Source organism: Podarcis liolepis (assembly GCF_965112155.1).
Source record: "Podarcis liolepis genome assembly, chromosome: 12".
Lineage (NCBI taxonomy): Eukaryota > Metazoa > Chordata > Lepidosauria > Squamata > Lacertidae > Podarcis > Podarcis liolepis.
Window position 1 is genome coordinate 20,854,521 of NC_139563.1, and position 14,939 is coordinate 20,869,459.

The 14,939-nt window shown below is 40.3% G+C and overlaps 1 protein-coding gene and 1 long non-coding RNA gene across 7 annotated transcripts in view; both read left to right on the top strand.

The window, feature by feature from the left end:
- The window catches only part of LOC310689714, a 172,121-nt gene that overhangs the window by 34,546 nt on the left and 122,636 nt on the right, over positions 1 to 14,939 (top strand). The window lies entirely within an intron of this gene.
- The window catches only part of ODAD2 (outer dynein arm docking complex subunit 2), a 90,855-nt gene that overhangs the window by 33,372 nt on the left and 42,544 nt on the right, over positions 1 to 14,939 (top strand). For 5 of the 6 annotated variants that reach the window (XM_083467385.1, XM_083467383.1, XM_083467386.1 and 2 more), the window contains exons 8-10: positions 208 to 422; positions 1,591 to 1,692; positions 3,353 to 3,497. In XM_083467385.1, the coding sequence (XP_083323511.1) occupies positions 208 to 422; positions 1,591 to 1,692; positions 3,353 to 3,497 (462 nt within the window). The remainder of the gene's footprint in view (positions 1 to 207; positions 423 to 1,590; positions 1,693 to 3,352; positions 3,498 to 14,939) is intronic. The other variant, XM_083467387.1, reaches the window with a different exon arrangement.

Genomic DNA, 14,939 nt, shown 5'->3' on the forward strand with positions numbered 1-14,939 from the left:
TTAATCTTGCGTTGATTAGTAGGTATTTTTTTCCCCTTTTGTAAACCGGGAGGAATGCTGGAATTTTTCATATGCCAGCAGAAAAAAAACCCCTATAAAACCAATCTTCCTAGATTTCCTTTAGCTTGCAAATTTTTCAGCATGTTTTATTCATGTGGAAATGTGATGTTCTCCCCCCTCCCCTCAAATATTTTCATCTCTTATTAGAAGTATACTTTTTTTGATGAACCAAAGTATGAAAAACATTATCAACATATGGAAGCGGTTGAGGCAGATGATTATGGCCAAGCCCAAAAGTTTTACGACTATGCAGAAAAGAATGTATATGAGAAGCCTAAGAGTCCTCATGCAAAAACCAAGCCTACTGAGAGCAAGAAATTAGAACCATCTCTTAAGTGGAAGAGCATGCCTGGCTCCCGAGAGTATGTAACTCTTTTGACAGATATTGCCAATTAAAATTAATGGTTTAAAAGAAACAATTAGCACTATGTGATTTTAACCCCCTCCCCCCCCCAAAAAAGTTCAAGTATTATTTTTAAAAGATCTGGGCAACACCCATATATATATAAGGATCTAAATATATAGTAGTATTTTAAGGAAATACTACCGGTACTCCCCAGTAATGCAGTATCTATGGTCCTTTTCTCAGAATTTTATTGTTCTCTTTCCAAATGGTTCAGTACAGCCAGCTTGCATCTGTGGTCAGTAGTACTGGCACAGGGAGACTTCTCTCACTTGCCCAGCTAGAAGGAAAATGCTGTACGTAGTATTAAATAGTCCTACATTTTTTGTTTGTTTTATTCCAGGAGGTTTACTGTGATTGCCCATGTGTGTGATTTTCAACCCTGCTGTGATAGTGTGTGTGTGTGTACACACACACACACACACACACACAAATGGCCCAGCTACCAAGGCCAAACCAAGTCATGGTCAGAACAGAACGTCTTAGGCTCATTGCTGGATGCTGTTATTATCCGTATCTGCAGTTTGTGGACTGCACTCTCTCCTTGGTGTCCAAATCTTTATTTAAGTTCTTGCCCCACCCTCACACTGCATTTGTATTATGAGGGGGCTTTAAAGAATTTTGATGTTTTAAGAACTAATTAGTTTTTCTAATTGGGCAATGTTTTGTATTTTTCTTAACAAGTGTAATACAAGAGCAGATCATTGGTTAAAAAAATTCCAAGAGAATTTTGTTGTGAATTTTGTTGTGAAAACTGCTGGAAAAAAGAAGAAAAAGTGCAACTGAGTGTTTTCATACTAAATATCATGACCATGGGCCAATAAAGAATTAAGTGTGATCAGGTCCATTGAAATCATTAGGCTCAGTGCACATTTAAATGTGCATTAAATTGTGGGCAACATTTTAAAATTCAGCAGCCCTTCTTGCTAATTTGTAAAGACATCCTGAGGCAGGGAGCATTATATCCTTAAAAACAGGTTATCTTTTGGCCTTTTTGGTGGCATTAAGCAATTTAAATCTATCTGATTGATCAAGTAACTTTTCCAGATATAAATGTACACACACATTTATGGTGTATTCACAATAATGTTGAATGTCATATTAACAAACAAAAACTAAATATTTAGGGATAAAGCAAGGAAAGAAAGCAAGGATGAAAAGGAAATGAAACTGACCCCTCCAGAAGGCAAAAAAAGAACGGGAGCAACATCCCCCGGTTCTGGTAAAGGGTATGTAATCTCTATGTATAATAATAATAATAATAATAATAATAATAATAATTTATTATTTTTACCCCGCTCATCTGGCCGTGTTTCCCCAGCCACTCTGGACGGCTCCCAATCAAATGTTATAAGCCTCTTCCTTGAATGGAAAAAACCCCAGGAAGCTAACTATGTGATATCAGCACCTCAAATTAGCAAAAAATCTAATCAAATAGTCTAAACCAGACTGTGCTATCATCAACTGAGACTCTTCGGTTGTTTCTGAAATGGAAAGTTCTTTGGTTATTCCCACTCCTGTGCATGACCGAAGAGGGAACTCCCAAGCTGAAAATATAAACCTGTTGGTTCTGGCAGGATTGTCTCATACTTGCATCTGCTACCATTTTTCCAATCATGGTCAGAGAGGAGATGATTGCTTGGCTTACTGTACCAGTAACTTGGCTCTTAACAGACAGTTCCTTAGCTCACATTTCTTAACCAGGGTACAGGGACAGATTGATTTTTTTAAAAGCCTTTGCTCTTGGAATTGAAGTATCCCTTCCAGGCGAGTTTTTATTTTTATTTTTTTGTAATCTCTTCCCCGTGTCTCTATTTAATGTTGTGGGACTGATCTGGTATCAAAATCTGAAAAGCAAATGAATGCCTCTCTTCTAAGAGTTGTCATGGTCAGTCACATTCTTTCTCTGATTTCAGAGAGTTCATCAACATGAAATAATAATATGGGTCAAAACAAATAATTTTGATGTTAAATAAATAGATATCCCCTACCCTGTGTGGGACACAACAGTGGATTGTGTAAACGTAACATAACGAAGTTAGTTATTGAAACTAGCCAACTTGATTATAAAACAGCTATAACATAATATTAGTGGAGCAGATGGGTTGGGGGGTGGGGAAGAGTTTACTCAACATTTTCGCTTGCAGACTGTTTTCCCAGGAAAGATTCTCCCCACCTCAGTGTGCTGTTCTAAATGCACACAAATAAACGATACTGTGTCCATGTATTTCCCCCCCCCCTCTATGTAAGAGAAAAACTGCTTGGGTGGGTAGGGAAAGTTGACTAGAAAAAAATGGCACGCGGGAACCTCCCAGTGCTGCAATAAAGTAAAAACAAAAATTGTGAGGAGACACTCCATGTGTCCCCAACCTACGTCTAGTTTGTCCTTCAGAGCATGACCTCAGATGCTAAGCCAGTCTGTCTTGGCTTCAGCTTGGTATATGGAGTATACCTTACTGTTAAGTGTTGCAGAGATGATGCATGTTTAAGTGTTTTGGTTATGTGGTACTTATGTCCTCAGAATGAAATGTGTGTGGCGGTGTGTGATACTGGTGTGATACTAGGTATTTTGTGTTTTATTAGCTTGTATTTTTTATGTCGTGAACCGCTCTGAGATTTATGGATGGAGGCGGTATACAAATTTAATAAATCATAATAATAACAAGTGTTCCAACAGCTACACTAGTTTTACGATGATAATAAACAGTGCCTGTATGACTACATGAAAGGTTGCTAATATGCATTATATGCAGATTACTATTTCAGTGTGGCATGCATAAGGGCTCTCTGTAAACCACATTAGAATGAAGTTGCACACCAGAACTTTCTGATTTCATCTTTCTGTCCATAATATCTAATGTAAGTGGTTTTATTTATTTTTTTGTTTAGTAAGCTTCCAGCAAAGAGTGAAGATGTTAGTGAAAGTTCCTCAGAGAGTGAAGAGGAAGATGAACAACCTGAACGCCACCAGGAGATTAACACTGATTTGCCATCGGAATATTGGCAAATTCAAAAATTAGTGAAATATATAAAGGTAAACAAACTTTAACTTTTATTTAAAAGGCTGCAAATAATAAAATTATGTTTGTGTTCTAACTGAATACAAAACTTCATTCCAGTTTGTTTCTTTTCTCCCATGTTGCTATTCAAATTGCACCATTTTTCTCTTTTGGAAGCTTTAACGTATTTATTTTTTAGGAGTACCTGCAATTCCATTTTTACTCCAAACAAATGCCTATGATCGCAGCATCAGTCATGCTCCGCTGGTATGCATGTTGAATCTGAGTGGAATAGCAAGGCTGTCTCAGTCCAGCAGACTGAGGATTGTGCCCACAGTTTGCTAATCCAGAGAGAGAGAAAATGCATTGACTTTGACATCAAAATATACCAGTGGGATCAGCAACAAATTTCTAGTCAGAATGCCAGCCAGCCAGCCAGCCATGCCGTCTCCCAGGATACTCAATTACCCTCTCACCTCCCAGTTTTCTTACCTCTGCCCAGCTGTCTGTTAGCATTCCATGGCCACTGAGCATGCTCAGTGTTTATTGGGCTGTTTGGGGTTTCCCCCACTAAGTATTTGGATTTCTAGAAAACTTGAAATTTTTCCCAGGTCTGCTGGTAACATCTCTGTTGTGCACGGATGGCGCTGTTTTGTCTACATAAGTAACTACATTTGGAGAAGGAGTGATAAATAGGACTGTATGCAGCTTTGTATAAGATTCACTCAGATTGAAGCTCTTTATCCTCATGGGTTTGTTTCCTTACATGACAGTTATACAAACTTGAGATTCAGGTTTCTGATTTGCTGCAACGGGCAAAAAAAAGACTGTCATGTGGAGCTGTATTTATTTTTGCCTCTGAAAATGAAAGGAAATGCAGAGATACAGGAGCAGACATGCAATCTTTGTACAAGCAAGGATCTAAACAAGAGCAAAACAACAACAGCATAAATCTCTTTTCTGTAAAAGCAAATCAGTGACCCACAGTATCAGTTTTGTTGCTATAATGAAAAACAAAACTATTTCTTGGGCTTTGTTTTAAAATGGAAGACCCTCAATTTATTTCCACTTTCCTATGTTATCTATGACATACATATGAAAACGCCATGTAAGAATTTCTATTAAATTTAAAGAGCATGGCCTTTTATCTCCCATTTCTTGTCTCGAAGACTAGGAAGAACAGCAGACTTGGTCTATACAGATAAAGCATATATAATTAATTCCAGAACACTTCTGCTTGACTATGACAGAAGTATGAAGAAACATAAACTAGCATTAGATGATTATTGCAAATTTGTGTTCTTAAGCTATCAGGTAACACACAGGAGTACTATTATTGTGCCATACACACACTTGCTAGTTTCAGGAAACATGATACAAGCATGCCATGAGGCGTTCATAGGCTCATGATGTGAGGATGATGGGAGACCAAGGGTTCTCCAGAGGCCTCTAGGACACCAGCTATGGGGATATCATTATGCTTCCACTTGCTTGAAAGGTAGAAAAGTGCCATCACTCTCCGAGGCGTCTGAGCTGCCTCTTGTCTTCAGTGACAGTTCATTTTTCCCGCCCTTTCTTGAAGAAGAGCTTTTAATCACTTGGTTATTTCTGGCCTTATTTTACTGTTTTTTTATGTGACGTTCCAGGGTTGTTGTTGTTGTTGTTGTTGTTGTTGTTGTTGTGTGTCTTTTACTCAATAGTTTTCATTGCCATTTGTAGTTCAGAATATATTGTTGTGTTAATTCCAATCCTTCCACCTCAGACTCCTTGTCTGCTTTCTTCCCTTACTTTCCCTGCGGCGTTTAAACACCTGCTCCCTCTGGAATTAATTCTTCTTTGCTAATTGATTTCATAATTGATTAGTTATTTCTTCCAGCAATGCTTACTCTAATTAACTGCTGTGATGGATTACTCTACACTTCTGTTTGATTTCCCCTCTCGCTATTGCGTGTGTGTTAAAAAACAACAGCCATGCATGCACCTGTTGACAGGCAGATGTATTCATTTTTAGCTGATCTTTCCTCTAATTTCTATTTCATTTGGTGAACTTACCTTGAGCATGGCCATTCATAGGGCTCATGGCATGAGGATGGTGAGAGACAATGGGATCTCCAAAACCCTGGCACACCAGATGAATCTCTGCCTGCCTAAAATGACCTATTGGGCTCCACTACCCGCTTCCCTGTTTCCTGGCCACTGCCATTGCTGACAAATGAGACACCTGAGCCAGGGCCTTGAACTGAGTGTTGAGAAATCTCATAGAATCAATGAATTATCAAATTGTAGAGTTGGAAGGGACCTTGAAGATCATCTTGTCCAAACCTCTGTATGCAGATGTCCCATATGGGAATTGAACCCTCAACCTTGGTGTTATCAGTGCCACGCTCTAACCAACTGAGCTACCCAGGCTGGTCCAATCTGTTCTTTTAGGCAAGAGGTAAAAAATTAGCTAGTCATTCCAATTAGACCTATCTCTTTGTTCCTCCAGCTCCCCCGCCAGATCTGCTAACGTACCTTTCATGTACTACTGTATTTTTTGCTGCATAAGATGCACCTGACCATAAGACGCACCTAGTTTTTAGAGGAGGAAAGGGGGAAAGCCCTGTTTTTTGGGGGGATCAGCTCAAAGTTCTGCAGCTTCTTTTGAAAGGGGAAAAGCCCCTTTTTTTGAGGATCAGCTGTTGAGGATCAGCTGTTTGAGGATCAGTTGTTGAGCTTACTTTGCAAAGGGAAAAAATCCTGTTTTTATGGGGTTCAACTCACAGTTCTGCAGCTTCTTTAGGAAAGGAAAGGGAGCCATTTCTACAGTTTCCAGACAGATAATCTAATCAGCCAGTCACATGTTGCTGGAGAAACAAACAGCCTCCATCTGCAGAACATTCAACAATGGAGGGCTGGGCAAGGGGGCGAGGCTGGAAAGGGAGCCAGTGATCGACCACACATTCGCTCCAAAAGATGCACAGACATTTCCCCTTACTTTTTAGGAGGAAAAAAGTGTGTCTTATGGAGCAAAAAATACAGTACTTTTCATGTATAGTTTTGCACAGGCCATGTTTCATAGGCAACACTATCAATTCCATAAATAATAGAACATTTCTATTTAATGTCTTCATTACTAAAGGCTGGGGGAAGACAATAGTCAATAGTCGAGCCAATTCACGATATACATATAAATAAAGACTATCAACAGTTCCAAATCAATTTTCAGTTACAAAAAAAGGCTTCAAACCTTGTGACAAATTAATGTTCTGCAGATGACAGAGGGGGAAATAGCTGCTAAAAGACCATTGTAGATTGCAAAAGAGAAGGGTGAATGATAAACAGTGACTCGCAGGCTCTCCCTACATGAAAGGGAAGTGTGGTGACAGTCCTGTTGCGTTGTCCTTTGCTGTGCTTCTAATTAGGCCATATATCCATCATAGTAGCTTTCCAAAATAAATGTTTATTTGCCTCTTGTTATCTACTTGGATTTAGATGCTCATAATCATAGAGTGGAAAGTTGAATTGCTTAAGATTGGCTTAGGAAAAAAACCGAGAGACTGCTTTCCTCTAGACCCTTCCATAAATGTCAAAAGTTATACAAGCCTTTTAATTTGTTTCATTCTTTTTTGCTGGATGGATTGTTTTAAGCACTGTATGATGTTGCTGGATCAAATTAGCTGCACAGATAGCAGCTGGAAAATGAGTTATGAACTAGTTATACTAGATTTTTTTTATTCACGATCCATTAAGTATAGATGGTAATGTAATTGCTCATGCAAATAGCACTCGAAAGGAAAGAAGGGAACTCTCCAAGAAGAAGAAAAGGCCGAAAGGGGAGGAAGGAAAGAAAAGAACAGATAATGCTGGCTCTTCAAAACTCTGTTGGTTGATAAAGGAAAATTTATGACTGTAGTAGTCACAAAAGGTAAAGATTCAAGCATGTGGAGTCAACCTTTTTTCAGGAAAACCCCCAGATAAATAATGTAATCAATAATTGGCCAGTAAAATTGAATGCCTAAAGAAGGGCATTCATAAATGTAGAGGTTCAAAATTACTTTACTTTTAAGTACTGTGTTGTATACTTTCTTAGTTCTACTCTTACACATTACTATATTCTAGCAGATTTTGGAAACAAGCATTCACTGCAGTTTAAGTGGTCAAGGACCACCACTGGATTCCTGTAGGACACAGTGTAATTCATGTTATGTACATAAGGCAACAGTGTGTCACCACTCCTGCCGATGCCTGTTTCTGCTATAATAAAGAAAAAGAGCCACGGTGCCTAGCGCCATAACAGCTTGTTGCCGAGGGACACCTGCAGTTGTTTTACCTGATCTAATGTCTCATGTGATACACCACTTGTGTTTGACTTGGAAACCCAAAATATTCTGCCACCTGGATTGTATCACAAATTATATTGGCCTGAAATGATGGACAATGAAAGCATTGTTCCCCTTGTAGTTAAATACTCTGTACATATGGTTTGTGGCACAACTGTGGCATCCATTCCTTGCACCACCTCTTAAAACCACAAGGGCTTTTAAGCAGAGCAGCTAAATAGAAATCTCATTTCGAGAAGCTATATGGATATGCTACTGAATTCATGGTTCGGGGGGGGGGGGAGGAAATGGGGAGGACATTAGGGGCTTCCAGGAATTACCTGGTCAGCCATTATGTGAAACATGATGCTGGATTAGACTGATTTTTGGACCAATCCAACAAGGCTCAAGGTACGCAGATGTTCTACGTTCAGAGGCTGAAATGGGTGTCCACCTGGCAACTGAAAATTCAGGGGTTTTTTTGCAGGGTGGGACGTTGCGGGTGGAATTGTCCTTAAATTGTTTTCTTTTCTTATTCTTTATATCGCTTTTTAAAAAACAAAACAAAATTCTTTAAACTGATCAAAACTAGGTAATATTCCAGATGCTATCATATGGCATGCAGGCCCATGTATGTTTGAATCAGATGCCACAATCTGAGAGATGTAATTTTTCAGACTTGCCCCGAGATCTCAGTAGTCTTCTTCAGTGAGTTTAAGACGTATGCTTGCTGAGCCAGTGAATTGTTTATTCCCTGAAAGCATTGTTCCCCTTGTAGTTAAATACTCTGTTCATATGGTTTAGTTTTCCCTTGGAAAATCCATTGGCTCCATTGCAACTAAATTGCCCAACTTTTTATTCAGGCTCAGCTGCTTGTTGTTTCCTTGACAGCCTGAAGAAGCAATGGTTCTTCCCAGATTAGTCTTGTTAAATTTCTTTCGCAGACACTGTTGCAGGCCCAGCCATGACCCCACACCCACTTGTGGCAGCTGCAACTCTTGCCAGATGCTGAGAGCAGTTCGTCCTCAGCTTCCTCTCCCCTATTATCAGCCCCACTTTGAGAAGTGTGCAGTGCTTTCTCTGGCATTTGACATCAGACAGAAGCACCAGTTTCCGAAGTGATGTCCTTGCCATGTGCCCTCTGATTGGTCTATGGGAGCATCGTAGAAGCTTGGTGATGAAACAGGAGTGAAAGTTGATCAGCATCTGTTGCTTTATCTCTGAGTAATTTGCATTAGGCCAGCAGAATTTTCACCTCCCATTGATTTAATGATAGTGACGACAACAACCACCACATTTTCTCTCTCTCCTAAATTAGGCTGCAGATATCAAGAAAGTTTGGGTTCCCAAGCTTAGTGTGTGCTCAGAGTTCCCTGTTGCACCTTTCTGAGCCACTATTTTGTACCTGGCTTCACTTGGTGGACCTCAGGGTTTAAGTGAAAAACGGAGTATACCTGCACAAACCTTAGGAGTCCCTACCTTTCGTTTAAAAGGCTTTTGTGCACTGCAGCACCAGCAGTGACACCCAATGCCCATGTGAGCTGGCAAAAAAAAGCATACAAAAAAAGTACACTCTCATAACCTGCAAGTGTCCCATAAAAACTGGGACATCTCATTTCCCCCCCACGAGAGCATGGTTGCCATTTTGGTCACTGTGATCTTGTGCAATTTTACACCAAGATCTTGCCCTAAAAAGCAATGCCCCAAAGCATACGTTTTTGTGTGCCATTAGACCATGGCCCGGGGACGCAGGTGGCGCTGTGGGTTAAACCACAGAGCCTAGGACTTGCCGATCAGAAGGTTGGTGGTTCGGATCCCCGCAACGGGGTGAGCTCCTGTTGCTCAGTCCCTGCTCCTGCCAACCTAGCAGTTCAAAAGCACGTCAAGTGCAAGTAGATAAATAGGTACCGCTCCAGCAGGAAGGTAAACAGCATTTCCGTGCGCTGCTCTGGTTCACCAGAAGAGGCTTAGTCATGCTGGCCACATGACCCGGAAGCTGTACGCCGGCTCCCTCGGCCAATAAAGCAAGATGAGCGCCACAACCCCAGAGTCAGTCACGACTGGACCTATTGGTCTGGGGTCCCTTTACCTTAGACCATGGCCCTGAAAAAAGTGGCTCTGTGATCTCGTGCGGGTCACATGACTCACGCAGGAGCACGGACAGGAGATGTGCATCCTGGTTTTGGGACTCAACGTGTTGGAGGGTATGCACTCTTCTATAGACTTTCAAAAAGTGCACTTAACAATATTGCTGTAAAACACTGATCCAGTCTGGGCACCCACCCCTTTTCCCAATGCCCTGATTCTTGTTGCTGAAACAAAAGGGAAAGCATATCGTTTAATTTTTCTCCAAATTTGTTTCCTATACATGTTGACTGCATAAACCAGCTTACGGAGAGGTTTTAGATGCACGTGTGCAAGCCCCGGTGGTGGTGGTTCATCTCCTGCTGTGTGTCTGCGAGTTGAGGTTGGAGAAGGGGTTCAGTGATGCCTTGTACCTCCTGCTCCTTCTCTAGTCCCAGTTTCCACCCACAGAAGGGACTTTTTAATCACTTAGGTGCCATCAGGCTGCAGTTAAAATATGCAGTGTGCAATTTAGGCCTCAGAAAGATGAACTTAAGATATCAGTGTTGCTATTTCTTACAGGTGCGAAATCCAGTATGTGTTTGCTAGCCGCTGGTGCTTACCGTATTTTTCGCTCTATAAGACACACTTTTTCCCCTCCAAAAATTAAGGGGAAATGTGTGTGCGTCTTATGGAGCGAATGCAGGCTCCATGGCTTCAGCAATAGCAATGCGAAGCCTCCGAAGCGCAGTGGGAGCGCTCCGGTAGGCTTTAGGGATAGCTACGCTGCGCTCCAGAGGCTTCGCTTTGCTTTCGCTGAAGCTTGGAGAGTGAGAGGGGTCGGTGTGCACCGATCCCTCTTGCTCTCCTGGCTTCGCTTCGCTGGAGAGGCGCTACGCAGCTTTCCCTCTCTGCGCAGTGCCCCTTCAGTGAAGCGGGAGGAGAAATGGAAGGGGCTCCGTTTCTCCTGCCGCTTTGCTGAAGGGGTGCTGCACAGAGAGGGAGAGAATTTTTTTTTCCTTGCTCTCCCCCTCTAAAACAAGGTGCGTCCTATGGTCAGGTGCGTCCTATAGAGCGAAAAATACGGTACATCACATAATGGTCAAGTTCCTCACCATATCAGAACAAAATGAACGATGAAGTGTCCCAATTTACTGCTGTTTGCGGAGCGTTTAGGAGGAACTCGCCACACTCTAGAGCAGCCTTCCAGACCTTTTGGACTACGCATCGCACGTTGATTGGGAGTGATGAGAGTTGTAGTGCAAAATGTCTGGAAGGCCGCCGTTTGGGCGAGACTGCTCTACAGTCTTCACTGGGAACCAGTGATATGAATGACAGGCCCAGTGCCTCTGCCAGTCTGCTTCATCTTTCTGCCCTTCTCCTTTTGCCAAGTGCAAATCTTGGCTACCAGCAGCGAGAGACAAGCCACAGTCCAGATTATGTTTAGTCTCCCTCAGTGTACGTTTTGTACGCTTTGCAAGATGAAGAGGTCAGGGAGTCATGTAGCTGAGAGGTATAAGCAATGGCCCAGTACCACCCTTTGATTCCAATATGGAAAGAATGGTTCTTTCTGTGTCTTGTGATTATTATTTTTTATTCTGTTTTGTTAGCAGAAAACTTGGTAATAGTTTTAATCTGAATTTCACTGCATGCACTCCCTTGTTATTGAGACATACCAGGCCCGACGGTGTCAGTCCTTAATTAGCTCTTAAACAATAGTCATTTTCCACGCGCTACAGACATGTAATGTGAACATTATGGAATCTGTGATTTTTATCATGGTTATGATTTTCCACTGGCCCTGGTTATTTTAATCTGTATGTTTTATTCACTGCCAGGCTATAGCCCAAGAACTCCAGAGGATTCAGGAAATGGGGCAAGGAATTATTCCATAACTCAGTTATACTTGTCCATAACTCATCTCTAACAAGTTGCAGCTTGACCTGTGTTCTGTAAAATAGAATGAAAAGTTGGAGCAGAAAAATGAACATTTAGAAACACGCTTGTGTTTTTCTTTGAAACGAAAAACAAAAACCTTGTGCTAAGACGGTACTGGGATACTTACACCTTCATTCCAACAAGCAGTGCAGCCACATAATACCTTAGGTTTTCATTTTGTATTGTTTCTCTCTCTCTCACATATATATATAAGCTTTTTTAGTTCTTTTTATGGTATGTTTGTAAATCACCTTCAGCCAATAATAGGATATTTCTAAATAAATAGTAGTATTAGTAATACACCTGCTTAAGTAAAAGTTGTGCATAAACTAAATAACTTTTCAAATTAAAAAGCTGAACTTTGCATCACAGTTTCATTTAATTAGCAATATACGTTGCTGTGATGCAGTAAGCTTAGCCCTCATGGAACCTGAGATGTAATCAGAGCATAGCCTTTTAAGAGTCAAACTTCCCAGCTCCTTCGTTAGTTAATTAAGATAATGGCTAAATCTATACTGCTCAATTCACCTCTCCCCCCCCCCAAGAATCCGACAATACTGCTCTAGTTCGCTCACATTTAAAGTCTTGTAAGCCTAGCTTTTAAAATTGTGCTTACAAACTTTAACACGTTTTAAAGCATGTTCAATAACAATGGTGCTTTGGAAGATATAATATTAATGGGTGCATATAGAGGAACATCTCTTTTTCTCTCTCTTGCATTTTCAAAAGGTGGCAGGTATAGTCAAGCAGATACGACAGCAGTTTGTAATATATTCCCATACCCATCCATGTGTGCCGGAGTCCTTTTTATAATCTCTCTGTCAAAAGGTCTCCTTTGGTTGACAACAGAGCTCCTTTTGTCCCACAGAGTAGTCGAAATAGGAATATATGCAGGGAAATGAGACATTTGCTTCTCTTTTGGATGTGATCTGTGTAGAAGAGAATGCTCAGAATCGAATTCTAGAAGAGCCATATGGACTCCAAGGAGCCTGTGGAGTTTGTGAACCAGACCCATTGTGCTAACCAAGTGAGAAATTTCTATAAGGAGTAACAGAGACATCTTTTCCATTATTTCCCCTTACTTTGGCTTACTCACAAGAAAAGTCATTAAGCAGACAAAGTTTCATATTTGTAATTGTTTTGTATTAACTAATGTATGTGGTTTGGTATTCACCTCTCTACATTTTTTTTTTGCATTGTGTAATACTGTAATTGTTATTGTTCCTTTAAACCCACTGAGTTAAATGGGCTATTTCTTATATTTTCAGAAAGATGGCTTTCTTTATTTACAGCTGTCATTTGCCTTGATGCTGAAATTCAGCTGCCGCCCAGAGATTGGTTAGAAAACGTTTTCTCTGTGAGCATGGTACACATTCTTTTTAGAATTCACATTATATTTTCATTTAAATTTGTGGATATTTATGCTGAACCATCCTATAAGAAGGGCTAGACTTTCTGAAATGAAACCTGCCTTTAATTTAAAGCTTTAAAAGTGATTGTTGCAATGCCAGTAGAATTTATTTTGCATCCAACATACTGTATCCGATTTCAATGGCTGTAACAACATGATGCAGCTTTTGTGTACACTTAATAGAAAACTAACCATTTCCATGTTTGTTAAGACTTGCCCTTGAAAGCGTTCTGTAAGAACTACTAGACAGAAAAAAATAATTGTTGTGGCAACTAGTAGTAATGGTTATGCTATAGGACTAATGTGTCAGAGCATATGAAAATTATTTTATTGTGGTTTTGCTTTAAAAAATCTATATTAAACTGTGTAAGCAATCCTGAAAAGCAGAGGGGGAAAAGATATTTTTTACTTGAGATTTATTGTGAGTGAATAAATACTTGCTTGAGCATTTTTGCAAAGAATGGAGTGACAGATCTGCCACCCAATCGAATGCCAGGGCAAAAAAGAGGGGGGAGGTTTTTTTGCTGCAACAGCTCCAGGCTACTTCTTCCTGAGAGCTCCTAGAATCAAATCTTTATTGGTATTGTTGGGGCTCCAAAGCGCCCAATGTCACACTGAAACACCTCATTTCTAGGCTTTCTGCTGATGGTACTCTCCACTAGCAGAGGCCAGCTTAGAGATGTCTGCATGTTATTTTACCTGCCACTCCACCGTCAAGATGGGGTGGGATTAGAATTGCATCCTTATTGAATCATCGCCACTCATCATCACTTTTAATTTGTATACAGTGGTAGCTCGGGTTAAGTACTTAATTCGTTCCGGAGGTCCGTACTTAACCTGAAACAGTTCTTAACCTGAAGCACCACTTTAGCTAATGGGGCCTCCTGCTGCTGCCATGCCGCCAGAGCACAATTTCTGTTCTCATCCTGAAGCAAAGTTCTTAACCCGAGGTACTATTTCTGGGTTAGCGGAGTCTGTAACCTGAAGCGTCTGTAACCTGAAGCGTATGTAACCCAAGGTACCACTATACTGTCTTTCTATCTTATAATACCCAAGGCGGTTTACAAGCTGAAGAAACAAAGAATGTACACCTTATAACAATCTAATGCAATGCAAAAAATGTGATAATAAAACATAACTTTAAAATAAGCAACATACATGAAATAAAGTATCATTCAACAATCATTAGAATAGTACAGAATAATATTAAGTATCAGCATATAAAAAATTAAACAGAAATCCACTTTTAACAATTGCAATAAATAATTTCTAAACTACAGTCAGTAAAACAACGGCAAGCCACAGTGCATAAAATAATACAATACAAATTGAGAAGCAGAGACTGGAGGGTGGAGCAAGGCAGGTGGAAGAAGGCTATTGAATGTCATTGTTGTATGTCAGCCACGATATAATAGATAAATATATACAGTACCCAGTGCTAGGAAGAGTTTAGTTCAGATTTAGATATACCTTTGACTGAACAGACTTGGAAATATTTATGGTTCACTGGTGCTGTCCAAATAAAGGAATAAAGAAATAAAATGACAATCTTTTTGGTGCCAGTCTCACAGAACTTTTAATTTCAAATGTTTTAATGCTTTTAGGTTGGACAAATTGGTTTCTTCTTGCTGGTTTTAGGCTGGTCTTCATTTAATTTTATGCTGATTTGTTTTTATGGTAGTTTTTGGTAAAATGTTTTGATCTTTACGTTGCTTTCATGGGGATTGTTATATGGTTTTGTAGGATAGTGTATGTATGATATT